The sequence below is a fragment of the Melopsittacus undulatus genome, chromosome 4, assembly GCF_012275295.1.
Source record: "Melopsittacus undulatus isolate bMelUnd1 chromosome 4, bMelUnd1.mat.Z, whole genome shotgun sequence".
In the NCBI taxonomy this organism is placed as follows: domain Eukaryota; kingdom Metazoa; phylum Chordata; class Aves; order Psittaciformes; family Psittaculidae; genus Melopsittacus; species Melopsittacus undulatus.
The window spans coordinates 40723350-40750357 of record NC_047530.1 but is presented as its reverse complement, the minus strand read 5'-3'; the positions used below and the strand labels follow the sequence as shown (position 1 = coordinate 40750357).

Below are 27008 nucleotides of genomic sequence, written 5' to 3'. Positions count from 1 at the left end.
GGGAAAGGAAAGGAAAGGAAAGGAAAGGAAAGGAAAGGAAAGGAAAGGAAAGGAAAGGGGAAAGGAAAGGGGAAAGGAAAGGGGAAAGGAAAGGGGAAAGGAAAGGGGAAAGGAAAGGGGAAAGGAAAGGGGAGGACAGGAAAGGGGAAAGGAAAGGGGAGGACAGGAAAGGGGAGGGAAGGAAAGTGGGAAGGAAATGGGAAAGGAAAGTGGAGGAAAGGGGAAAGGAAAGGGGAGGAAAGGGGAAAGTGGAGGAAAGGGAAAAGGAAAGGGGAGGAAAAGAAAGGGGAAAGGAAAGGACTAATAGGGAGAAAAATACAGTTTCTTCTTTTGCTGGAGATGAGTAACAATTCAATTACAATAAAAGGCAGAGGCCAAGTCTACAACCAACCAATGAATTCTATCTGAGATGCAAAAGAATCTGAACTTTGGAGTATAAATCAAATTCCAAGTGTAAAATCCAGTGATTTAACAACATAAATGGTTAGATATTTTTAAAACAGCAAAATATAAGCATGTTTATGTATAAAATATTTAAAAACATATACATATTTATGATGACTACTGAAGCAAAATCTGAACTGACATTTCATCACTGTGATAGACAATAGTGCCTTGATTAAAAAGAAAAAAGAATATATATATATATATATATATATATACACATTTAATCTCTAGAGACTATAAGCTTCCTGGATCAACTGTTACTCTTCTGCAAGTCCATATTGCACTGAACATAATAAACCTCATGTTTTCTGAAGCCTTGAAATGTTATCAGAATCTCAGTATTAAATAAAGATATAATGGTACACAAATAGGTATTATAAAATATGTTTACTTGGCTATTATTAAAATTCTGCTAAAAATAGTCTAAACAAAATATTATAATGAGACATATTTTAATGGCTGTTTGGTCTAGAAATTGATAAATGTCTCTCTGCAACCAGCTGTATAAATGGTTAAATAATACTTGGCAAAAACATGGTGTTTTTTTCTTTCAATGTATAAGTTACAGGTAGGTTAGACTTTCATTAGTTTATGATATTCAAAATCCCATTGTAGTGTAGAAGAGTTACAAATGATTTTGCATTATTCTGATTTTGGGCAATCCATCAATGACACATTTCTGCTTGTTAAAATGACCGGCACTGGCTAGTTTTTGCAACATGTACTTTCTGAACTAGCAACAAATGTGTGTTAAGAGGGTCTTTGTATGTCATGCACTTTTACAAATATTTCTTATTTTCTATTTTTTTCTTCTTCTTATATCACAGCAATCAAGAGAAATGGGACCGATTAAAATTCTGATCCAGAGACATTGTTTGTCCCATTCTATTCCAAATATAAGGGGTTGAATTGGATAAACTGAGTTCATTGTACCTTTGCTTTATAATCAGAAAATATCTTTTCCATTTATAAACTCTTCTGAATGAAGTGCACAGGAAGGAAAGACAAAGAATTCATGTTTTAAAGAATGGCTACTGTGTGTGTGTGGTGCCCTGGATTACCCTCAAAATGTGCAGATGACCATTACTGAAGGAAGTGGAAGGAACAGCATGTTCACCCACTGCAGAGTCAGGAATAACAGAAGCCACACGTTCAATAACAGCTGTATGACTACAGACAGGCTCTGACTGGGCACTTCCCATTCAGGATTAACAGAATGTTTATATGAAGCAAAAAAATGCACCTCGCTTACTCAAAGCTACATATTTCTCTAATAAATGTGTGCCCATGAAATAAGAAGCACTACCTCTGACCTCTGGACTGAACAGGAGATGGGTGAGCTCAGACTACAAATGCTAGCTGCTGAAACGGGGTTTGAAATGATCAGAAGTCATTGTCTGTTTCCAGGAAGCACACCTTGGGGTTCATATCAAAGATCAGCATCCCCAGTTCTCAGTGGGAAAGAAAGTAAAGATGTTCTGACTGGCAGTTTGTTCCAGCACACATTGTCCTTGCTGCCTAAAGTGAAACAAGAAGCACACAGACAGCAGATGGAAGGGGGGGGTCCCCTTCTTGTCTTTACTGATTATTTAAGAGTCCTTGATGCTTGCACACAGAAAAATATCTTCAAAATGCAAACAAAAATACACCTCTGTGCTAACCAAGATCTTGATGATATCCCAAGTTAAACAGTCAAGAATGAATCCAAAGTCATTAGCCACTTCTGAAATAATCATTACAATTTTATGTGTTTTTAAAATTGATATGTAAAGAAAATGTTGTTTACTATTATCTTTATTATTTTATCCCCAGGCTTCATTTTTATCCTCATACCAGTGAAAGGTTTAAGATGATTATTTAAATTAATACAGTTATATAACCCAGAGTAGCAAACATAATTTAAATTTTCTCTCAAGATAGTCTCCTGAGAGATCATTGTAAGAACTTGCCTTCAGGTCACACTGGAGAGCACAGCACAGGACAGGGCATAGGCAAGCTCAGTATTGATCACAGGGAGAGGTGGCTGGTCCTCTGCCCCTTCGTGGGGAAAGCCCTGACAGCAGAGGTAACAGACACATCTGGCCCCTCTTCACAGAACTCCACAGTTAGTACGTAAAATAAATTGCTAATCTAAACCACATACATTTATGGTAGGCGAGGGTGTGCTGCCCGCCAGGAACTATTTGCTTGCAGTTGTGTTTGAACTGTTAAAAGAGAAACCTGTGTGAGGCTACCTGTCTTCCTCCATGCTCGCGTTTCCAGGCTGTGCATTGGAGGATGGTTCTGTGCTGCTTCTGGCCGTGGTTAAAAGCCTGCTGCAGAAAACCCTTCCTGGAGAGGACTCCGGGCTGTGCAATGCCAGGCAAGGTGCCTGCTGCCTCTGCAGCCCCTGCTGAGGTGCCCCAGTGGGTCCTGGCCAGCTGCCATGGTCTGGCACAGATCTGTATATGTGAGCACTCTGTCACCAAAGAAGGAGGCCACGTACTTCCCAGGCTGGAGTTAGCCTCGAGCTGAGCCCTGGCTGGGAGCCTGGCTGCTAGTGAAGGTGCCAAGAAGCATTTCAACAGGAACAGTGGCAGAGCTCCAGTGATCCAGGTGTGCTCTGGTGCTGCTTAACACTGTATATGTGTATGCATGTACTTACATACATATATGTATAAACAAGCATCTCCCCTGTCAGACACTGTGGCAAGGCTCTAGCCACCCAGTTCGGATAACATAAATTTCGGTATTACAGTCTTTGCCTTAGGTACTGCTCCCATCATCCACTTGCGTCTTCTGCCATTCCCTCTTCTGCCTTAAGCATTTTTATTTATTCCATGTGCTTTTTCTAAGTGGGTATATTTAGGTTTATTTTACTAAAAAGTCAGTAACTTGGGAGCGAAACAAAAACCAATGTTTCACAAAGAAGCTTAACTAGGATGATGGTATGAATTAGCAAATTGAACCCGAGGGCATCAGAGGAAGGGCTGCACCACAGGCACTGTAACAGTTGCCACATCTCCTCTAAGGTCTCCCCAGTTCCCCTATCTCTGCTGAAGCACCAAACTGCCTCATTGCAGGTGCCTGCCTAGAGCTGGGCACCCACAGATACTTCCACCAGCCAGGCACCAGCTTGGCTGTCTAGCACTGGCAGTCCTGGTGACACCTTAGTGCCCTTCCCAAAACAGCATAGTTTCAAACTGAAAAATTAAAACCCAGCTCAGTACCTCTTAAGCATAAATTTGAAGGCAACATGTAAAAGTCAGTGTATAGCTAGAGGATGTATTAAGTAGCCTTTGGAAAGAAAGTGTATAGAAAATCATCGTAGGTCGGAAAGGAATGCAAGGACAAGCCAGAAACGGAAAACCCCAGCAGATTAAGTGGATCAGAGTAAAGAGAACTGGCAAGAGAAGGAAAGGAGGACTGCAGTGAGGGATGGGTGAGTGTATATTTTCAGTGAGAGATCTGCAAGGCGCGGGGCACTCACCGGGTGGTGAGTAGGGCTGAAAGTTTAATTAGACTTTCTTCTGTCTTTTCTGATCTTTGCACAAAGCCTGTCTTCACACCAAGGACAGAAAGGTTTCTGTGGGGCTGCATGGCACAGTAGCTAGTGTCCCTCTCGGTTCAGGCATTTCCCGTGTTTCCTGGCATAAATGGGGCGCTTCTCGCTGGCCCTCCTGCCTTTCAGCCTCGGGAAGGAGACGTTCCCGGGACGTTTCACCGCGGAGAAGCACACGAACTTGTGCAAAAGCCGTTCCTCCGGTTCGCTCCCGCCCCTAGACAGGATGGGGCCCGGGACGGGACAAGCCGACGCCACTGGCCGGGCCGGAGCCTCACGGCTCTGCTGGCCTCCCGAAGCCCGACGGCAGGCGCAGCCCGACTGCCTGCACAGGGCGGCTCGGGCCCACCCCGACCCATGCTATAGTGAAGGCACCAGAGCGGACAAGCCGCCGGCACTGCGGGCCGCACGGCAGCATCTGCACCAAGGCATCTGCCGGCTTCCCGGGATTTTTAAGTGTAAATATACAAATTACTCAAGCCCCCCTCTCTCTCTTAACCACCGCAGCTCTAAGAATGCCGTGAACTACAACAGAAAGCGTGAACCATCTCTGAAGAGCACCGAGCAGAGTCTGCGTCTGCTGGAGTCCTCAAGGGAGGCGAGATCAGGGACAGATTTGAGCGGCCATTGCCAAGTCTTTAGCTGGTCACCGAATGCGAAGCATGAGCGACCTGCCAGGGAGAGAAAACCCTTGGGGGAGGAGGGAGCCGGTAATTCCACCCCAAGCTCTAGGGGTCCGGAGAAGCTGAAACACCAGCATAAGTTCCTGACGTCTGCACTAGCTGCCTCGAGTAATAACGCATTTGAGATGCTCCGGTAGGAGCAGACCATGTCATGAGGGCAGCATCGCCACCTTTATCCTGTATGTGGGAAGCATAAGAATGTGTTTCTTAGACGATCAAAGGTGATGGCTTCGTGTTCTCACTGCTTCTGCCCTTCACTTGAATTAAACTCCAATTTAAAACAAATAAATAAATGAAATTGATAACTTACCCCGTCATGCTTCCCATTTCGCTCTAGTGGGCGGCATGTCTCTGAATGGATAGCAGAGATCTCAAATGTACTTATTTTCAATTACGAGATACTTCAGAATGCACGTTTTATGCGACCAGTTAAAATAAAATAAATAAATAAAATAGAATAAGCCCGAAAGCGAGGCTCCTTGCCTCTCCCCAGAGCTATCTGCAATGCCCGCACTTAATTTTCTACCCCGTCAATCCTGCCAATTCCTAAGAATTCTTAAAACTTATTTAGATTTAAAAGTTTGTTTCTGGGAACAGCCATCCCAGCAGAAGTTAAACAGCAGATGCTGACAGCCAGCACAGAACCCGGTTTTAAAGCATTCGTTGGAATAAAGGCACTCCTGCCCCTCTTGCTTCCCGTCCATGAGAAACCTGCCCGTTTCACATTCGTGCCAGCTGATACTTTACGCCCCATCTGCGTGTAAGCATTGAACTACGAGAATGAAGACGGCTCTGCAGGGGAGGATTTTGTTTGATTGGTTTGCTCTGCTTTTGGTTTTGTTTCGGGGGTGGTGTTTTGGGGTTTGTTTCTATTTCATTTAAGCAAAGTTGTAATTTACATTTAATATTTCATTTAAGCAAGGTTTTGCTTAAGCAAGGTTTTGCTTAAATGAGAGGTAGGTACCTGTAATATTTACGGTAACATTTCAGACCAAATACAAACGATGCAATCAGCTTTTTAGGGACTTTCATCTCTTTGGAAGGTTATATTAGGCTGAAATGCCCCAGTTTTCTCTTTTGCAGCACACTACTTAACCAGTTAACGCACGGGGCCAGCACCGAGAGAGCCGTGTTGGTGAGAGCTCTGCCTCTTAATTCATTTCCGAGGAAGGGGCAGAGGTTGTGGGGAAGTGACAATTCACTATCATTTCTGAAGATATCTGGAATAAAGACATCTGAAATAAGGTGTTCCAAAACTAGGTAGAAGGGAGCTAGAGGAGCGTGGGGGCAGCTCTGGAGCCACAAACGGCGAAAGGCACGGGAAGATGCTTGCCCTTCCGCTGCCTGTTTCCTGGGCAAAGGGGCTAACGGCTTTGCCCGATGCTCAAGGAAGCCCTAGGGTGCCGTTTCCGGAGGACCAGGGCTGTGCCCGGTGGAGGGTGCGGTGGGGGAGGGGAGGGCCGGGCCGGACCGGGCCAGCAGCACCTGCCGGGCCTTGCCCAGCGCCGAGGCCGCCCAGCCCCGCGCCCGCTCCCTCCTTCCCCCCGCCCCGGCCACCGAACCCGCCCCAGTGCTCATGCGCCCCGGGAGAGGTTTAAAGCGGACGCGGCGGCTGCCGTCGGCTGTACAGGTCCGTGGAAGGGCAGGGGCACTGTGAAGAGGTTGGCATCCGCGGTGGGGCGGCCTAGCGGGCAGGCTTCGCCGTGCCGTGCCTTGCTGTGCCGTGCGGCTCTCCTCTCATCACCTCCGCTCTCGGTCGCCCCGGCGTCCGGGCGCGCCCCGCCACCATGTGGCTTGTCCCCCTTCTCCTCGGTGGGTACCGCGGGGGGCGGATCGGGGCCGGCGGGGAAGGCGCGGAGCAGCGCCCCGACCAGCTCCCTGTCTGTTCGCAGGCATCTTCCTGCTCTTCAGTCCCGTTCGCGGGAGCGACGGCTCGGGTGAGTTGCCCGCTTTGTTTCCTCAACCTCCCCGAGGGGTTTTCCCTCTCGGACTGTCTCTGCGCGTCCCTCCCCGCCGGGAGGTGATGGCCCGCGGGGGCGCCAGGCAGCGGTACCGGCTCGGTGCTTGCCAGCGCTCCTGCGTGCAGCCGCCCCTCGCCGGGATGCGCCGAGGGTCTCCGGTAGCGCCTCCGGTCTGGAGCCCTGTGGAGCGTGAGCGCTGTCTCTGGCCGCGCCCCGCCGTGTCGGGCTCCTCTGGAGGTGGCCCTCGGGAGAGGCACAGAGGGTGTCAGGGAACACTCCCAAACGGGTGTAAAAGCCCCCCCTGACACAGGTTGAAGAGCGGTGGTGCCAAGTCTCCCCGTCTAGGAGAACGCTGATGGCAAGAGTGAGTGGCGGTGTGTTTGTGTGTGATACAAAGGTACTCCCGCAGTGCTTGGCAACTGAGGATCTCTGACATACTTTAAACTGTGGAATTAATTAAAAACTTTTTAAACCTGCTGCCCTGCCATTATTTTGACCTGGAAAGCGAAAGAACGTACTTAAAATGCCAGGCAGGGCAGGGGCTGTCTATTGCACTGTGCCCTGTTGGATTGTATCCCTACTGCTGAGAGCGGGCTCTCCTGGAGCCAGAGGCAACCCAGGGGAACCAGGAGCCACGGGAAGCAGCTGAAGAAATAATGCACCGCAAGCAGTTCGCCTGCCCCTTGCAGCAGTCTTGCACCAAGGGAGGGCAGGAGCCTCCAGAAGGATGCACTTCCAGACCTGCAGGCCTGGTCTGCAGAAGGTGAGTGACCTTAATCTTTTCCATTCAGGATTTTACATTCATTAGGAAATAGGATTTACTGATCATTTTGTGTTCAATCAAGCATTTGTAAAAGTCTTTTGTGCTAAACTGTTAAAAGCTACCTGTCACAGGAGTGCTGTGGCTAAGAAATTTACTTCAACCAGTAGAAAACCTACTCCAACCACAATTCCCTTCCTTATTGTTTTACAGGTGCATTACAGATGAAGTGTCAACAGTCTGTCAGGAAACAAAGGAAAAGTTTTTTCTGGTGCTTCCTCCCAGGGTTAGAGAAGAAGCCATTGTAATATGAAGGTATCTGGTGCCAGCTAAAATAACATTAAGGCAATACTGACAAAATAGAATATCGGTATTAGGATGTGTTTGTAATATAAAATGTGAACAGTTACTATGAAATATTGTTTCTTACCATTGTTCCAAGCCTAATTCAGCAGCATTTCATTTACTATTGAACTAGAGTTTGCAGGAATTCTTATAAATTCTGTTGTTCAAAGTAATGAAAAATCACTAGTTCCCTCAAAAAGCTACTGTGTCGGGCTTGTAACTGTGTGAGGAAATCTTAAGGGATTTTATACCTTTCTTTATGCTCACCCTGAAAGGCATACCAATACTAGAGTTCAGCAGTTGTGGTTACTATTTAGGAAACTCTAAGGGTGAGTGACCATTGGCATGTGCTGGTGAGCAACCGTAAGTAGATCAGAAAAGGGCAAGTCTCAGATTGAAATGAATCAGAGCCCTGACCAGATTTTTAAAATCCCATAGCTCTTGTCTAGATCAAGATATGTACTTAAGATTGCATGAATTAGTGTGCAACCTGTCATCATGTTTTCCAAAACATACACAGCTATAGTTCTATTAGGAGGTTTTTATGACTTTTTTTTCTAGTATGGATAAGGCTGGTGTGAATATTCCTTGTATAAACAGGCTTGTTTTAAGTCCTTTTTATCTTGAGGATTCGAATCTTCCTCTTTTGCAAAGAAACAATACTAAATAGTAAAAGGAATAAGAAACATAACAGGGATGAACTTCTCTATTTTCTGCCTCGTAAAGCTGTATTACTCTTGGGAATCCTTATTTTTTTTGTAATAATGTACATAAGGATTTTTTTTCCTTTGCCTAAATAGATTCTGCTTTCCTAAACCAATGCATGGAAACTTAAAGATTAGAGAAGCTCTGATTTTTTTGGCTATTGACTTTTATTTTTCTAGCGTCTTTAAATTAGTAACTCTTGTCAAAAATTAAATGAGAACTCTTATAGGCAGGTGTAAGAAACAACTATTCAGAACAAATTGGAGTACATGGGGTGAGTCCCCAAAAAGATGGAAACTGATGGACTGATTGAAAGTGTTGTTATCGGATGTTTCAGGAGAGAAGCAAGGCTTTGCTTTATTTTTTCTTTTTCTTTTTTTTTTAGGTCAACAGTGACAGAAGACATTCATCCTTACACCTAAATCAGGAAGAAATGCCTTTTTTGTTTGTTTCTTTGTAGTTTGTTTTTATGGAGTACCCTGATGTGGTGTGCTTCTGTGGGGCTTAAAGAGTGTGTGTCTTGACAGACTGGGATGATGGTCATTTTATCACAGTTCTGAAGGACTAAATTTACATCACTTAACATAGGTCTCTGGTGTTCACCAGAGTCCTGAATGGGTAGGAGTTCAGGACTGAGTAATTTGCTGTAAATTAGAAGCTTATCTTTCCTTCTTTCAGAAATATAAGGATTTAGAATACTGGATCACATACATATCCAGAGAAATGCCTCCACTAATACTCTTGTACTCTTAAATTACAATGATTAAAACTCTTACCTCAGTTACTTTATATACAATCTTTAGCAGTTTCTGTTTGCAACAGGCTGCGTCTAGTTTTGTATTGAATACCTGATGGTACATTAACAGTGAAGAACAAAATCTACTGCATAGGTGATATAAGTCTTGATTTCGGTAACCCGTACTTCTCACTTTGATACTGCACCTACTGTTCCTAATATTAATCTTGGTTATAGAAACATAGGTTATAGAAAACCAAAATGAAATTGTTGCTTTTCAATTAACGGGTTTTAGTGTATGTGTTTTACCTCTGTGGTGATCCAACTGAGATAGACTGCTAAAGCCCATAGCTACAGTATGTCAGCTCCTCAACAGCAGCTAGGTCCCTTCCCTCAGAAGCCCCTCTCTCCTGATGCAGACATGGATCATGACATTCTGCAGGCATCAGTGCATAAAAATCCTATGGGCTAGGCTACAATGGACTTCTGTATTTTCATAGTGTCCACAGAAAAAGCAGCAAGGTTTTGGTTTATTAGTTTTATTTTTTTGTTTTTGTTTTGGTTTTTTTGTTTGTTTGGCTGATTGGTTGTTTTTTTTCCCCACCCTGTCTTCAATGCTATGTAAATATTAGCCTGACACATGACTAATTACTGAGTACCCAGTGGTGGGGGGAATGCAGATCTCCAAGTGATAAATGGTTTCTAACTGGACATGTCTAATTACTGTCTTTGTATGCACAGCTTGCTAAGGGATTCAGTTGAGTTCAGTACATTAGAAATGATAGGTATAAAAATCGCCTGTGGCATCTTGCACTTTTAGAAGCTGGGAAAAATATTGTGGGAAGCATGGCACAAATGGTACTGTGAGAGCAGAGATTACCAGTGATGATTATTGCAGTGATTCCTCCAAGGACATCCATACTGCTAGCTGCTCTTTATTCTGATGGTCTTGCTAGTTGTCATTTGGTGGTTATTGCTTGATTGGTGTCCACTAAATAACCAGCACAGCTGTAGTACTTGCATTAAAGTATTAGGGGACTCAAACAGCAAAGTAAATTGACTTCTTTTAGCATAACACCAATAATATGGCACTTTTAACAAGGAAAAGATACAACTATGTATAAGCAGGTGATTCTGATGAATTTTTCAGACTTCTGTTTTTAAGGCAAATGTATAGGACTAAACATGGAAAGAAAGTGAGTAGCTAAGACTAAGTCTTGAAAGAAACTTTATTTCTTGGATACTTGAGAATCAGACTAAGTCACTTCACAGTGTTTTTTTTAGGTAGACAGCTTTTAGTATCTTGAGAAAGGAAAATGAAGAAGTATTTACTGCTCTTGTGGTTGGTTTTTTTTGGGGGGGGGGTGTTAGTTTCTGTGGGGTTTTTTTCTTGCTCTGGGCTAGATAGACATATTTAAGGCATGTATTTGTCCTGACAAATAGCAACAAAGATTTTTCAAGAAGATGTGATTAGATGGGTTAACATAATTTCAGTATAGCATTAATGAGGATTACATATACTGAAGACTAAAACTACATGGATGTCTATGAACACATATTTGATTTATGCAGCCAGAATGATCAGACACACTTCTCTTTGCACCTCTGGCTGCAACTGCTCAGCTTTTTGGTTCCAAAGTTGCTGAAATTAGCAGGAGGTATGATCTTGTCCATCTACTGATGAGGAACAGCATATGTTCCAAATACCTTGAAGTACAAGCAGCTCATGTTGGGTCAGTAAATACCCTCGATAAGAGTGGAAAGAGTGGGCAGGGAAGCAGGTGAGGGTCATATCCCTGATTCCTGAAACATACTCTCCTTGGGATGTAATGCTGTGGGGTATGAACAGATACATTGGCTAGACTCTGCCAGCTTTCATCTTAATATTGTGGAAAAGTAATGTTCTGAAAGCGTGTAGGAAACGATCTTGCACCTTCTAGTGCTCAGCAAGGGCAAAATGTGCTCTTAGGAAGCTCAGAATAAATATCCAGCCATGGGTTGAACTTGTGATGCTGAATCAATGTTGATCTAAGTCAAAACCCTGACCTGGTGTTATCAGACCAGCTGAATGCTCTCCACCAGCCTTGAGTTCTTTCCCTTGCCCTTCTGTCTCTGCAGTAAGCTTACAGATGTGAATTGTTCCTCCTGTAATATTCCTTGGATATTATTTTAATACTGGTTTTGTGGTGTTTGCTCATTTGTTTCACCCTTCCACCTTTTTCTGACACTTTTTTTTCCCATAAATAATCTTAAAGTGTGTTCTTCCTTGTCATAACCATACATTTGTAAGATCCAAAGATGTCTTTACAGACACAGTGGAGCATAGAATGATACCCTACCTAATTTCAGATTCAAGCACTGCTTAAGCTTAGAAACTGTAGAGAAATAAAAAAAAAGCAAACCGAAAACCAAAAAAACACCAAAAAACAAAAGAAAACAAAAAGACAAAAACACACACAAAAAAAGCCTAAACTAAGCCCTTAAGATTTTCACGTCACAGGTTCTTCTCTTTTCTTTAGCTCCCACTGCTGTCACATGCTTTACAAGAGGACTCGACCTTAGAAAGCAGATAGAAGATGTCATTTGCCCAGCAAACTGTCCTCTGTGGCAATTTTATGTCTTTGGGAATGGAGTTTATGCTTCTCTTTCCAGTATCTGTGGAGCTGCCATACACAGGTAAGTCAGATGACTGCTAATTAGTGTATTAAGCAAGTTCATTTACTCTTGCTACACTTTTAAATCTCAACTGTTTGATGCCATCATAATAAAGATCTTTCTGGACTTCAGGAGTCCTATACAATCAACAGCAACATCATTAGGAGAAAAGAGAACAAGGAAGAAGAGAATGGTTGGGCAGCTTGCAAGTGTCCTGGGTACCCAAGTTGTGTTTAAGTATTCCTTAAAACCACTTTAACTTTCTCTGTAAGATTACTTATGTGTCGCCCATAGACATGGGAAACTAGAGTGCAAATAGTAACTAACTGGAGAATAAAAGCAGATTTGCTTTCAGAATTTCATTTACATGACCTTTTCCCTGAAATTATTAAAATTGGTTTAAGCTCCTGTGCAAACAGACCTACCCATGGTTTAGCTGAATGATTACTGTAATCAGTGTTATGTTTTTTATGCTGGTTTTTCTCTTCTGATAGTTGCTTGTTGGGTGTTAGTCTAATTAATGATCTCTTAATGAGACCAGTATCTGGCTGAATTATCTTCTGTATCAACTGAAAACTTAGACTAAGAAAAATATTCTGATAACATCTGTTTAACATGGGTTATCAGGATATTTTTCTTAGTCTAAATTTTTAGCTGTAATTCCATGGCGGAAGGAAAACAGGCTGGCAGATATCTTATTGAGGTTATCTGTGGGATTTTTGGAGTTGTTTTCTCTTTTTTTGGTGTGTTTTTTTTTGTTTGTTTTTGAGGAAGGACAATGTTTTAATTACTTACTTGCAAGAAAAATTCTCACAAATCAATTTTTAACGATGAAATGTTGGGCAGAACCAGACAGTGCGAAACCTATTTCAGATATCTGTGGAAGACGAGCTAAATCCTGACTATTGGGCTACAGGGATTTTCAGACTTGACTTTAATACTTTGAGAAAGCATTTGGTTAATAAAGGAGGATTTTTAGCTTCATCTATTAATTGGTTGTACAATGTATTTGTTCACTTAGACTTTTCACAATATGCTTCCTACCACAAAACTTTGTAAGGTGTTATGACTCTTAAGATAGGACTGACAATCCAGGAACAGTAATTTGAATAAGACATGAAGAAAAGTCTAACAATAAGGACAGAGACGGCTATTCAGAAACTTATTTAAAGTGTCAGTTTAAATCCTCTACCTTTTAACAAGACTTTCAAAATTCTGACTGTTGTTAATAGTATTTAAACTCCAAAATAAACTAAAATAGTCTGTGTTTAAAAGTTGAATTTAATGAGGGATTTTGAGTAGAAACTGATACTTCCTGGATGCTGTAAAGGAGAGTAAGAGCTGAGGTACTGTAGGGGTAGTTAGAAAGGACTTGGGAGGGATTGTGTGGGTCTGTGTGTATTTGCTTTTAAAGCTTAAGAGTTAGTTTCAAAGATAGTTGCATGTCTCCATGTGTGTTTTATTGCTGAAACAGGCTTCTTTTTGATCATTCTGTAAAAAGAATGAATGCCCTATTTAGTGTGCTCTAAGTATCTTCATGTGTATTTAAAAAAATTAAATCTCAGTTCTTAAATTTTCCTAGCTTAAGTATTTACAGAAAGCTTGTGAAAGAATGTCTGGATCAAATTAGGGGAATGGGTGTGTGTGTGCGTGTTTTTTGTTAATGTTATCTAGGAAAACTGAGATTTCTTCCCACTGTCTTTTTTCTAGGACAGCGTTTGTATTTACCGATGTAGCCATTTATTTTAACATTCCATTTCCTTACTTGTTGCCAAAGATGTCTTTACGTAAAAAGGGGAAAAAAAAGCTCTTGCTTTCAAGACCCTTTTCCAAAGGGATTAAAGACTTGAGCATTAGTCTTGAGCCTCCCGTGCCAGTGGTGACTGTGACTGTTAAGAGGTCCCAGCAATAAAGCTGGTGAGAATCAGTTCTGTCACAGCTGGGAAACACTGTTACGAAAGGGGGAGGTACAAGAAATGGAAGATTCAGATTTCTTTCCTGGTTTTGCAGCGTTTTCCCTTAGGTAATAAAGCACAGACATTTAAACATCACTTTTCACTGAAGTCTGTATCTTACAAGCTATATGTGTATTACTGTTCTCCAGCCCAGAAGCATAGTATAGAAAAACATCTGTATTTTTCCTTAGTGTCTATACAAATTATACTACTTGTGAAATATGCACCCTGTTTGTAAAACCTGCATCTGATAATCTGTCTCCACAGACATTTTGAGAACAATGAGAGCTCTAATAGCAATGAAGGGGTTGAAATATATTCCCCCTTCTAATCTGTGTCTTCTAGTAAGGATGTAAATTAACAGTGTTCAAGCATTATGAATATGACAGTGTGTAAAGTGTTTTGAAAAAGCAAGAACATAGGTGAAAATCTTCTATTTAGGAGAACTGCTGTTTTGAGGACTACTTTTGAGTTGGGAGATGTTAGTCCTGTTGGCCTTTCATACTTGGAACTAAATTCGCTAACTAAGAACATTTTGGTTTTGCTGCAACTATTAGCAGCCATAAATGCTATCTGTGGTAAAAAAGGATTGATGAATGGAGGAGAGGCAGTAGCTTTTTAGTTCTTGGCTAATTTCAGTGCAGACTTCAAAGTCCAACAAAAACATGCAAAGTACTTGTTCCTTCTTGCTCTCTGTTGCAATGGCTAAACTCCATATTGCTGTCAAAGTAATTTGAAGATATTGCTAATAGATAATCACCATAATTTGCTGTTACCATAATGCAATTAGATATGCACTTTGAGAATTTTGTGAATTTCTTCCAAATAAGTGAAACAATCACAGTGTTTCAGACTAAGTATTCCCTACATCACCTTGCACAGCAAGTACAATATAACTATACTTTAAGCATGGCTGAATGACAACCTTGTTCCATTACAATGACTGTGGCTATTATAGAAAGCACAGTCAGGCAACTGCTCACTGTTTCGAGCAGCATCAGTCTTGGGAGCAGTGATTATAATTTTTTTTAATATATATATATTTTATTTTTTAAATTTTTTTTAACACTGGAAATGACTGTAAGCATGGCTTAGCTCCCCCCTTTGCATACACTTCAGTTTGTGTGCCAGGTCCAAACTGAGGCCTGATTCCTTAATTTTATATAAACCAAATAATGCTTATTCCCATGAGCAGTTCCATTACTGTAAGGCAATTATTAACACAATAATTATTGTACAATGCATGTAAAGAATTTAGCAGAATTCAGCTATGAATAATTTTGTATTCTACAGATGAATATGGTCTCTGCCTGTTTTAGTTTGTTGTATTTGGCTTTTTCTGTCCTTATTTTATGTGTAATTACTCTCAGGAAACAGAATATTTATTTAATATTAATCTTTTTCTGGGCAGAAGAATAAAAGATTTATTTGTTGGGGAAGAATGGAGAGCCTCCTACCAGGCTGACACTATGTAGGCATGAAGAATTGGGTAAATCTGAGTGATTAATTGGATTAATAATCGGAAGGTCAAATGAAGGACTAGGTTCTCGGCTTTTGCAGTTCTTTGCTAGTGCCAATTCCACTAAATAGAGACCGAGCCAATGTGATAGTTTTTTGATGCTATGTAGGCATGTAAATTTTTTCAGAACCCCCCTAACTAACCCCAGGATGAAACCATTAAACATTGGGGGCCCAGAATTCCAATGTAATGGAAGCATATTCTGGTATTACCAAGCTGGCCACAAAATCACCTGAAGCATGGATGTCCCTGAGCTGCCCTAGCATTTACTAGAAGAATATTTACAAAAAGATTGTCTGTCCAGAGGGATTTCTGAGCTGTTTATCTCCTGGGAGTATAGTGTCTGCTTCTGCTGCTGAGACTTCCTTCCTGCCAAAAGCAATAGAGGTCCAGAGGAGAAAGAAAGAGCACAGCATAGGGAGGCAGAGGGTGCTGGCATGAAACCCTGAGCAGCTCTGTGTCAGTGACTGAAGGCAAACAGCAGCAGGAGATTGTAGTTTGGAGAAGAGCAGTATGTGTTTTGGAGTAATGGAGAAAGGTAGATAACATGGAAGGATTTTGATGTAGCTGTTCATAGTAGGAAGGAAAGATGGGAATCCAGGTAATTCAGCTGTCTTGTCTGAAGGCCCCAGGGACAACTGTTTTCATCCAAGGACCCTATAGGAAATGCCATCTGCTCTCTGTTAGCAATGGGAACAGGAACTCTCAGGTCAAAATTATATTCTTGGGTAGCAAGGCAGGCCTTCATCTGTCAGGCCTTCATCTTTCTGCTCTCTTTCTTCTGCTGATAAAGTAGATACCCTACCTATAGACATATATGATGCATATAATTAGCATAAAAATATATCAATGAAAAATTTACCCAGAGGAAAAAGATTTTCACCAGATGAAATCCCTTGTGTTTCCTCTTTCTTTTAACCAGGGGATGGTATTCCAGCTTTCTACTGCTGTGTCTAAGATTAGTGACTTCAGTTACATCTATAAGGGTCATTGCCCATGGCTGAACAGTCTCTTTGTGGTGTAGACGTCAGTTTTGATGTGCAGGCTCCTTCAAAAAACACATTCAAAATTCAGGAGGGGCAAGCCAGCCCTGCATCTCTTTCTCTGAGAGATCAGATAAACAGTTCTTGCTCTTTATTTTGAGGAGGTACATGAAGCTCTAAAGCTTCAATCCCCTCTGCTCACTTACCTCAATACATATTTTCAAGTCTGTTCTAGATTAAATTCCTGTATTTCATGAGATTTTTCCTGTATCTTCTACTGACCTTGGCCAATACACTTTCTTCCATGAGCTATTGTGCAGTAAGGTACAGGGTTGCTTCCTTGTGTATCTGCTTTTCTGTTTAATTTGTATGTGTTTTTGAGTGAAAATTACCATTTAGTTATAAGTAACAATTTGTTACTAACAGTAAAGCTAGGCAAGAGAATGGACTGACAGCTTTGTATAAAGTTGCTGTGCAGCAGTGCTGCCAGCAGCATGAAACATAGTGAGTAAGGAAGTGAAAGCTGTTCCTGAAAAATGTGCGGAGTTCCAGGTTAATCAAAACAGCCATGGCATGCAAGTCAGTCACACAGGAGCAAAGAACTCTAAGCAGATTGTAATGATATAAATCACACAAGAACTGCATAGGCACCTCTTCACTCTTCAAATATCACTTTGGAGCTACACAGGATAAATCTCACTTTAAAATCAGTCGTAAAGGATTGCAGAAGGAAATTTGTCAATCTGATCCAGAATACAAAAGCAGACTGGCAATATGGTTTATTCTGTTTTATCAGATACAAGCATGCACTGTGAGTAAATTTGCTCTAAGAAATATCACAAGTAAAACTGACCTGACTGTAAAAGATGGCTTAAACAGTGAAAACAATGCAGGAAAACAATGGCAAGGAAGAGGAAGAACTCATAAATCTATAGACCATATTACATTCACATCTAGTATCATCCCCCCCCCCCCCCGCATTAAAATGGCAGAGCTGTTATATGGAAATGGTGTATTCAAAGGCAGTCTAGAGATTTCTGACTTGTGATGAAAAAAAAATCATTTTTTTTCTATACATGGATAAGGAGAAAATAAATCTACTTCAGTTTCAGTGGAAAGCTTCCAGATTCAGTAAAGACTATTCAGGTAATTATTTTTTTTCATGGCATGATTAATCAAAATGAAGAGACCAATAGACAAATAGAATAATATAGACAAAATTGGTTACACTGTATTGAAAATAAGCTAAAAATGTTGCTTCCAGGAATAATTCTTATGTTGAACAGTCTTGAGTCTAATTCAGACAGTGTTCAAAGTTGTGAGTCCACAACAAAGGAAGTGGGAAGAGATATTAAGCTCTTCGTGTGAGCTAACTTGGGCATAGACTAGGTTTGCTGATGCAAACCCAAAGTAGCAAATATAAACTTATACTAGAAACTGTTCCAACTACATATATTCTATTTCTGGCACATTTCTGTATGTATTAAGACTGAGACACTAGTGAAGGCTTGAATGCCAAAAAGAACCAGATACTGGAGAAGAAAACTATGTTCTAATTAGATTGAAATACTTTAAATATATTAATGTGTTATTTTCCCCAAAGACAATCTTGACTACTGAACTTTCCTGTCATTTAAAAATAACCAGCTAGGGGCTCTGGTCTGATTTTTTTCTCACAGTTTTTTACAAAAGCTGTAGAATGCTGTTTGTGTTTGCCAACTTCATAATCTGTTTTTAAACTCATCCAGGGTAACAACTAGAACTCCTCTGTCTATATACTATACACAGTGTTCCTAGATGAGAAAATATCTGTATATTTTGAAACTACTATCATAACCTTTCAAGTTTCAAGAACTTATATATATATATATATATATATAAAAATCATGGCTCAATTCAGAAATGCAAATCACATTTAGAGGTATGTATCACAAAGGAGGAATGTATTTCAGCAGTAGTCCACAAGGAGATTTATGTGGAAGCTGCCTTTACCACATATACACAGGGCTCATATTACCCGAAATATATGCAAGGCTTTCTAAACTCTGGTCTTGATTATTCTGCTTTTACAATGTCTTAAAGCAGATTAGATTGGGACCTCTTTCCAAGCAGAAAGCCAAATGGAGAAAAAAAATGAACACAAAGGTAAACGTATGTGTTTACGTAGTCATTAAATTGTTCTTTTGTCTCCCACAGTACCTGCCCAAGTATTACAAATAACCAAGCTTTTACTCCCTCTTAGAGAAGCTCAACATGTAATTTCGGCCTCTGAAAATAATAACTGATCTTTCAGTTGCACATAAAGAGTTCTGAACAGTTCTGATGCCTGTCTGGCAGTGTTCAAGGCCAGTTTGGATAGGTCTTACAGCAACATGGTCTAGTGGAAGGTGTCCCTGCCCATGGCAGGGGGATTACAACTAGGTGATCTTTAAGATCCCTTGCAACCTAAACCATTCTATGCTTCTATTATTGTCACTTCGGAATTGGTATGTTTGTGAAGTATTGCTCTTCTGTGTCAGTCTGAACTCTGCCAGAACTTTAGAATTTGCATTTTCTTGTGATTAAAATGTCTGATTTATAGCAACTGTTTTTGTATCTCAGGGGGGTGATCACCAGTGCAGGAGGAGCTGTAAGGGTACAGACTCTTCCAGGACAGGAAAACTACCCGGCTGTAAATGCCAATGGGATCCAGTCTCAGGTGCTTACTAGATGGACTTCATCTTTCTCAGTGACTGGTAGGTGGATCACACTATTTTGCAAACTTATTTGAAATATTAACAGAAATATAGAAAACTTCAGTGCTCCTGTAAGCAATCACATTTGTTTATGCTCTGAAGTATAGTAACAGAAATTTTCACTTTTAATGATTTTATCTTAATTTTCCCATGATTTCCTTAAAATACTGCTCCAGCTAGACTAGCTAGTCTGTAGCAGAGGCCAATACATAAAAGTAGATTACAGTTACCTAGAATATAATGACATGATAGTAAACAGTTGGCAGTGCAGTTCCACGACAGTTTAAGTTTATAAAAGTCAGTGCTTCCATCCTGCTATTGCAGTCCTGTCCTTCTACCACTTCCAGCTATAGTTTTATCCTTTCTCTCCCCCTGCCCACCTTTGTGCAGGCAGTAGCATTTGTCAGGCACTTCAAAGAGCTTGTGCAGTATTCCCTGTAAATAGAACATTGACCCTCCAAGGCAAGGGATAATGCCAACTTAGATGTGATGTGGTCATGAGGCTACAATGTGCTTCTCAGATGTTTTTCTGTGTAGCTGAGATACTGTGCCCATTTGCAAACCAATTACATATTGTATAAAGAAGCCTACTGATTATACATGTTGTCGTGCTTTCAAAAAAAAAAAAGTTTTCTTGTATATTTTTTCTAAGTTTTGGAAATTTATCTCTCTAATGTGGAATTATTATTTACACAGGTAAAATTCAGCCTGCTATCTGAAGATACTAGTAAACCTTGTATTGCGTATCAGTAGTTAAGAACTTGGAATTACAGGTGCTTTTTGTGAGGGTGTAAGTGAAATCCACTTCTACAGATCAAGTCCTGAGTTTATCTGCTAGAAATAATGGCTACTACAGCTCAGAACTTCTCATCAGTTAAATATGTTGTAATTACTCATAAGTTGCTGTTGTTTCAAATGCAAAAGCTTAGGGAAGTAAAATGAGGAATACAGTACTGGATTACACCAAAAATTTGTCTAGCCCTGTGTCCTACTCCTGGAGTAGCTAATAGTAGATGAAGAAGAAAGATTACTGGGAATAAATACAGTGTTCTTCAAGCACCTGTAATTTCATTTAAATGCATTAAAATTCAGTAAATTTATTCTTCCAATATTTGAACAGGTATCAAGAACACAGCGCTTGAATCAGTTGGACGATCCGTATCAACAGCACGTCCTTCTACAGGTATAAGGTCTCTTCAACAAGAGAAGCTTCTCGTGATGTGTTACACTGCATGAATCCCTGGCTAAAATGACATTTTTTATATGATTCATTTAATTTTAAAGAAGAAAACATACAGTATCTGTTCTTGCAGTATATCTTTCCCCAGCAAAAAGAGGAATCATTTGTAAATGAGATCAATTCTGATTTTAATTAAACCCCAAAGTTGAATTAATTTGGAAAAGTAATACAGATAGCATAAAGGAAGGAAAGAGTTCATGAGCTCATGGGTTATTCATTCCTATTAAGTGACAGAGAAGACAGAGATCACACATTCTTTCTTACAGAACTGCCTAACAGCTGAGTGCTGTCAGAACTTTGGTAGTAAAAATTCAGGTGTTATGTGAATTTTTCCACAGAAAATACTGAATTAAAAGGATAGATCAGTTTTTATGAAAGTTAGTGGTGTATAAATACTGGACTTGAGATGCTGTTTGCGAATAGATTATCTGCTTTATAGTTTAAGTCATGGTTTGCTTCCAAAGCATTAAAACTTCACGCTGTACACCAGGATTGCTGAGAAATGGTAGCAGTTGGGATAGTGAACTACAGCAATCTACCCAGCTTTCTAGATTTCAGAAATCAGCCAAGCAGGTGTAGAAAGGAAGGTTAAATTGTTTCATTTGAAAAAGAGTATGCTCTAAGGAGTAAAAGCAGTCATAGCGCAAGTTTAAGCTGATTGCAGTCTATCTTCAGTAGGAATTGTCAATGTAAATCTTGGGGTCTAAGCATTTGGTCATTCATTTTCTTGTTCTAACATGATCCATGCTGTTTCTTTCACTGAAGGCAAAAAACCCAAGAAGACACTTGATAAAAAGGCTGGAAACAAAGGTAAGAACCTACTGATTTAACTTTTACAAAGCAAAATCCTAATGTCTGTTTGTTGTTAAGTCTAATTATTTTGGATGTTTGCAGACTGTAAAGCTGATATTGCATTTCTCATTGATGGAAGCTACAACATTGGCCAACGTAGATTTAATTTGCAGAAAAACTTTGTTGGAAAAGTAGCTGTGATGTTAGGAATTGGAACAGAAGGACCTCATGTTGGAGTTGTACAGGCCAGGTAAGAACAGATCTATACAAAAGATAACGGAATGATTAATAAGACAATATCACTCCCTATTCTGCAGAACAGTATTCAATCAATAGTGGCTGATGAATAGCAAAAGAAAGCAAATTTTCTTGAGCTGTAGCACAAGGTTTCTCTACTGCATTTTTCATCATTAAAATCTATTCCTCTCCCCTGCCTTTAGACAACTGTAGAGTAGATGGCTGATTCTGATTTAATGACCTAGACTTGCTTTTATAGGCAATAGAAAGATGTTAAATATTTAGCATTTAGCATCTGGCATGTTCAAGTTTTTTTCCTGTATATATTCTCAACCTAATGTTTTCAGCTGTTTGATGAACCTAAGAATCATCCTGTTCTCAGTTCACCCACCCAGGTAAATAATTCATCTTTCTAAGGATTGTGAGAATTAAGTGAGGAGCATACTTCTATTTTAGTAATTCAAAATATAGAGAAGAGCATATATTACCAAGATCAGCATGGCTCAGTGTACTTTAGCTTGGTAATGCCATAGTAATATGAAAAGTGAACTACACACTTAATTTCTCTGTTTTATTTTTCCACAGTGAACATCCAAAAATTGAATTCTATCTGAAAAACTTCACTGCTGCAAAAGAAGTTTTGTTTGCCATAAAGGAATTGGGGTTCAGAGGAGGCAATTCTAATACAGGTGATTGCATACTTCCATGCAAATAGAAATGACTTCTTTACATACTTTTTTTAATGTATTTATATATGTGTGTGTATATACTGAAGCTCAGTTTAGGTAAGGAAGTGTTTTAAATGCCATACTCAGATTCAGTGGTTTTCCACTAGAACATTGCCACATCTTACACTTCCTTTCCAGAAGTTAGAGTTGCTTATTACTAAATTTTATCAGAATAGATATACAAATATCACTTCATGGTGTTTAAATCAACTTCCACTAATAATAGGGTGGTAACTTGAGACAGTTTCATTTCTAAAAGACTTAGCATTTCTTTCTTGAGTGGGTAATTGAAGCGTTAGAATAAATTTGGAATAAATGGCTGTGAAGACATGTTTGCCAAATGAGGACAACTGAGCATTCCAAATATGTTGCATTTCACAAGCTAAATTTAGGTAGCTCCTCAGCTTTCTTCCTTCCAATCTATTTTTCAGGCATTAATATATCTGCTTCCTAGTACAAATCTAGACCTGTGGGTGAAAAAACGTCAGTGACTTCTTCCTTAGCTTTATCTGGTCATTTCTTGTGGGTGGCTTGGTTTTGGTGTTGTTTTATTGGGGCGCATCAAAAGCAGCATGATCAGCAGGTCAAAGGAGGTGATCCCGCCCCTCTGCTCTGCTTTTGTGAGACCTCACTTGGAGTATTGTGTACAGTTCTGGTGTCCTCAACATAAAAAGGACATGGAGCTGTTGGAGCAAGTCCAGAGGAGGGCCACAAGGATGATCAGGGGACTGGAGCACCTCCCGTATGAAGACAGGCTGAGAAAGTTGGGGCTGTTCAGCCTGGAGAAAAGAAGGCTGCATGGAGACCTCATAGCAGCCTTCCAGTATCTGAAGGGGGGCTATAAGGATGCTGGGGCAGGACTCTTCATCAGGAACTGTAGTGATAGGATAAGGGGTAATGGGTTAAAACTTAAACAGGGGAAATTCAGGTTGGATAGAAGGAAGAAGCTCTTTAATGTGAGGGTGGTGAGGCACTGGAATGGGTTGCCCAAAGAAGTGATAAATGTTCCATCCCTGGCAGTGTTCAAGGCCGGGTTGGACAGAGTCTTGGGTGACCTGGTCTAGTGTGAGGTGTCCCTGCCCATGCAGAGGGGTTGGAACTGAATGATCTTAAGGTCCTCTCTAACCCTAACTGTGATTCTGTGATTTTGAGTTGTTTTGGTTTTTTAAATTAGAGATTGCTTAAGTGTCATTATCAGATCTCCTGGGACACTATTTCACTTTTACAGTGGGTTAGACCTGAAATAATAACAGAAATCCTTCACAGTTTCATATAGGAAGCTAGTACCAAAATACACCATTATGGTATGCATTATTTCTTTATATTGTTTTCCCGTTCAAAACTAGGGAAAGCTTTGAAGCACACAGCTCAGAAATTCTTCTCTTTGGAAAATGGAGCACGCAAAGGAATTCCCAAGATCATTGTAGTGTTTCTAGATGGCTGGCCATCAGATGATCTAGAAGAAGCTGGGATAGTGGCCAGAGAATTTGGAGTCAACGTGTTCATTGTATCTGTAGCGAAGCCCACAACAGAGGAGCTGGGAATGGTGCAAGACATTGGTTTTGTTGACAAAGTAAGAGAGAATGCCACTGTTTTTCTGTCATGGGCATAATTCTGGAGAATTTACTTCACACTAAAACTCAAATTAACTAATTAACATCTATAAGAACTTCTTTATATAAAGATATTTTGTGTGCATGTGTATGTAAAATATTATCTCAAACAAACCAATGTAATTATGCCTGCTAATAAGTGATTTAAATGAATAGTGTTAGGGAGGCTAAAGGAACACTGCGGTTTTTTCCTGCTAAGGGTCTACAGAAAGGTACCAGTGTTCTCAAGTTCAGTCTTGGCCAAGTTATAGCTCCTGGAGTTATAATTACATGAAGATTCTCAGTGTAGGAGATTCTCCTGTCTCAGGTAGGTATTGTTAAATGTGTCAAAGCAATGATATGCAGATGCATTTCCTGTCCTAAAACAGCAGCCAGGGAGGTATATCTTTCTATGGATTATTGTTTACTTACTTTCATTACAGTGAGGATAGGAAACAATGAAAAACAAGCAAATGAGCAAGTTCATGTGTCTTGGATGAAGAGTTTTGGATCTTATTCTGTGTAACTTAGAGCAGGAATTCAAACACAGATCACATACTCCCATGTGAGCTTTCTAATCTCTAGGTCTTTATTTACTACTCTCCAGTGAGAGAACCTCTCATTTTCCACAGGGAGCTTTTAGATGTCTAGTTTCAGTAGGAATTTCAAATGAACAGAATGAAGCACTACAGCTCTGCTGCTTTTAACCCCAAAACAGCTTGCTGCTGATCCCAGTGTATTACAAGCAGGTCCAACCCTTACATGCTTATAGGCACAGAAAGACGCTCTTACATGGCTGAGGCCTACCTTCCCCTTCTGCATTTTGATCTTAGCTTGATTAGTTATCACCTTGGAGAGCTGATTTAAAACTTAACTGCTTTCTCAACTACCTTGGACTTTACATCCATCTTATGGAGGCCAGGGGAGAAAGAAATTGTACTTTGGATGACTAAGAGCTATATTTATACCCAACTGTATGTCTGTGTTTATGACATATTAGATTTCAGACTTCAACTGCGGGTGTTTTTCCTCAAATTTTTTAAAAACAAACAAGCAAAACCCCATCCCAAATTCCCACCATCAGGCTCCATTTCTAACCTACCTTTGAAAGAAAGTCATGTAGGTGTCTGATTATCATCCATTCAGCTGCTGTGTCAGTATTCACCTGCTGACTTCTTGTTTTCAAACAGGCTGTCTGTCGAAACAATGGCTTCTTCTCTTACCAAATGCCCACCTGGTTTGGTACTACCAAATATGTAAAACCTCTTGTCCAAAAGTTGTGTTCACATGAGCAGATGTTCTGTAGCAAGACATGCTACAACTCCGTCAACATTGCTTTCCTGATTGATGGTTCCAGCAGTGTTGGAGACAACAACTTCCGCCTTGTGCTTGAATTCATCAGCAACGTTGCAAAGGCTTTTGAGATCTCTGACATAGGTTCCAAGATTGCGGCTGTGCAGTTCACATATGATCAGCGTACCGAGTTCAGCTTCACAGACTACAACACAAAAGAAGAGGTCCTCTCTGCTATTCGCAACATCCGTTACATGAGTGGTGGCACTGCTACAGGTGATGCCATTACTTTCACAACCAGAAATGTGTTTGGGCCAGTGAAGGACGGTGCTAACAAAAACTTCCTCTTTGTTTTGACTGATGGTCAGTCTTACGATGATGTTAGAGGACCTGCTGCTGCTGCACAAAAAGCAGGTAAATGATGTATACTTGAAAGTGGTGGAAGTTGATTAGTTCTATTTCTGCTGTGTTGTAAAGACTTTAATTTACTCACTGGGGCTGTACTTGCAAATTTTAAGTATCATACCTGTTTTAAATTCTGCAAAATGCAAGCCCTAAGGAACTGTTTTCTGGTAGGATGAAAAAAGCTCCTACTTCTGTGGAACCAGGTGTGAGTAGCCAGATATGAAAAACATACACCCAGATTAATTTCCCTAAACAGGAGAGAAATTAGTAGATAAAAGAGCCAGGTAGTGAAGCTCCAGTCAGTGCTATGACCCAATACAGCATGATGCCTACTCTCCATCATTATCTGTGAAAGAAATAAGCAGTTTTGGCCAAAAAGCTTGTTGACTGCTGATGCTTGAAAACACTGAGCATAAACAAACAATCCAAATTTATTTTCAAAATCATTTTAGAGTATTACCTGTGTTTCAAGACTGACATAGTAACTGCTACATTCATGAGTATAATTACAGAAACAACTAAGACACTAGTGCTTGAGACACCCTGTATTTCCTTCAGGATTTTTACTGAGAGAAATCTAATTCCTGATATTTTTAATAATCTTTGACAGACTGAGATATTATGTGATTGCAGGTATTGAAACATGTTCTTCCAATCCACATCCATTCATGGATGTAGAAATGGCTGTTCTTGTATCCATAAGCAGGATGTTCTTAAATAATTTTGTTTTCCTTATTGTAGGAATAACTGTGTTCTCTGTCGGTGTTGCCTGGGCACCTCTGGATGATCTGAAAGACATGGCTTCTGAACCGAGAGAATCTCATACTTTCTTCACTAGGGAGTTCACAGGATTGGAGCTGTTGGTTCCTGATATTATTAGAGGCATCTGTAAAGATTTTTTGGACTCTAAACAATGAAGCAAAAATCTGCTGTTGGTAGTTTGAAACCCAAAATCATGAAACTGAAACAGTCCCTCTCAAATACAGATGTTTTATTCTTACATATACTATCATAATGCAAGGGAAGAAGAAAGGCTACTTTTGTTTCTGTGTTTGAGTCAGTCAAGAATTTATGTAAGGTTGTTAGAAGTTGTACTTTATTGAAATGCAGAACTTGGCCAACAGTTATTATTTTCAATTCATATGTAGTATGCCCAAATTCAAAGCTATGCATATCATGCACTTGAGGCTATCAGATACAAGCAGAGGAACAATACAGCTCTGACATGTTTGCTGTCACTTGCTAGATGTCTTCTTATGGGTTAAAAATAATGTAGTTTTAAATACTATCTTCTATAAGCATTCTGTAGCTTCTGTATCTTTTCAAGGAGTTATGCTGACAGGGTGAAGTGCTTCAGTTGCACAACATCCATTATTGCCAGGCAGTTTAGGAAAAGATATGACAGGAAAAGATACGACAGATTGTAGCTAAACACTCTATTTTTTACTAGTTGAGGTTTTGCTATTGTGAATGATGCTGCCATCTGGTTCGCAAAGTTTACATCAAAAGACCCACAGATTTCTGTGGATTGATCTTGTTTGGTTTTTTTTTTTGTCATAGATTTTGAAAGGTATTCAAGGAACAGTAGTTTTTTGTAAGAATCTTGGTCCTAGCATATTGGCTGATACTACTCCTGCCTACACTGCTGAAGTCAACAGTGATATCCTAATATATCTGATAACCAGATTTTTCTTCC

At 40.3% G+C, this 27008-nt stretch overlaps 1 protein-coding gene across 1 annotated transcript; it reads left to right on the top strand.

The window, feature by feature from the left end:
• The first annotated feature begins 6360 nt into the window (after window positions 1-6360).
• COCH (cochlin) lies at window positions 6361-26229 on the top strand. Its single transcript, XM_013129105.3, has 11 exons — window positions 6361-6483; window positions 6564-6608; window positions 11698-11854; window positions 18892-19025; window positions 20146-20208; window positions 21031-21075; window positions 21160-21307; window positions 21880-21983; window positions 23369-23595; window positions 24805-25321; window positions 26054-26229. Exons 1-11 carry the CDS (start codon window positions 6459-6461, stop codon window positions 26227-26229), a joined length of 1641 nt encoding a protein of 546 aa, XP_012984559.2. The 5' UTR covers window positions 6361-6458.
• Window positions 26230-27008: the final 779 nt, after the last annotated feature.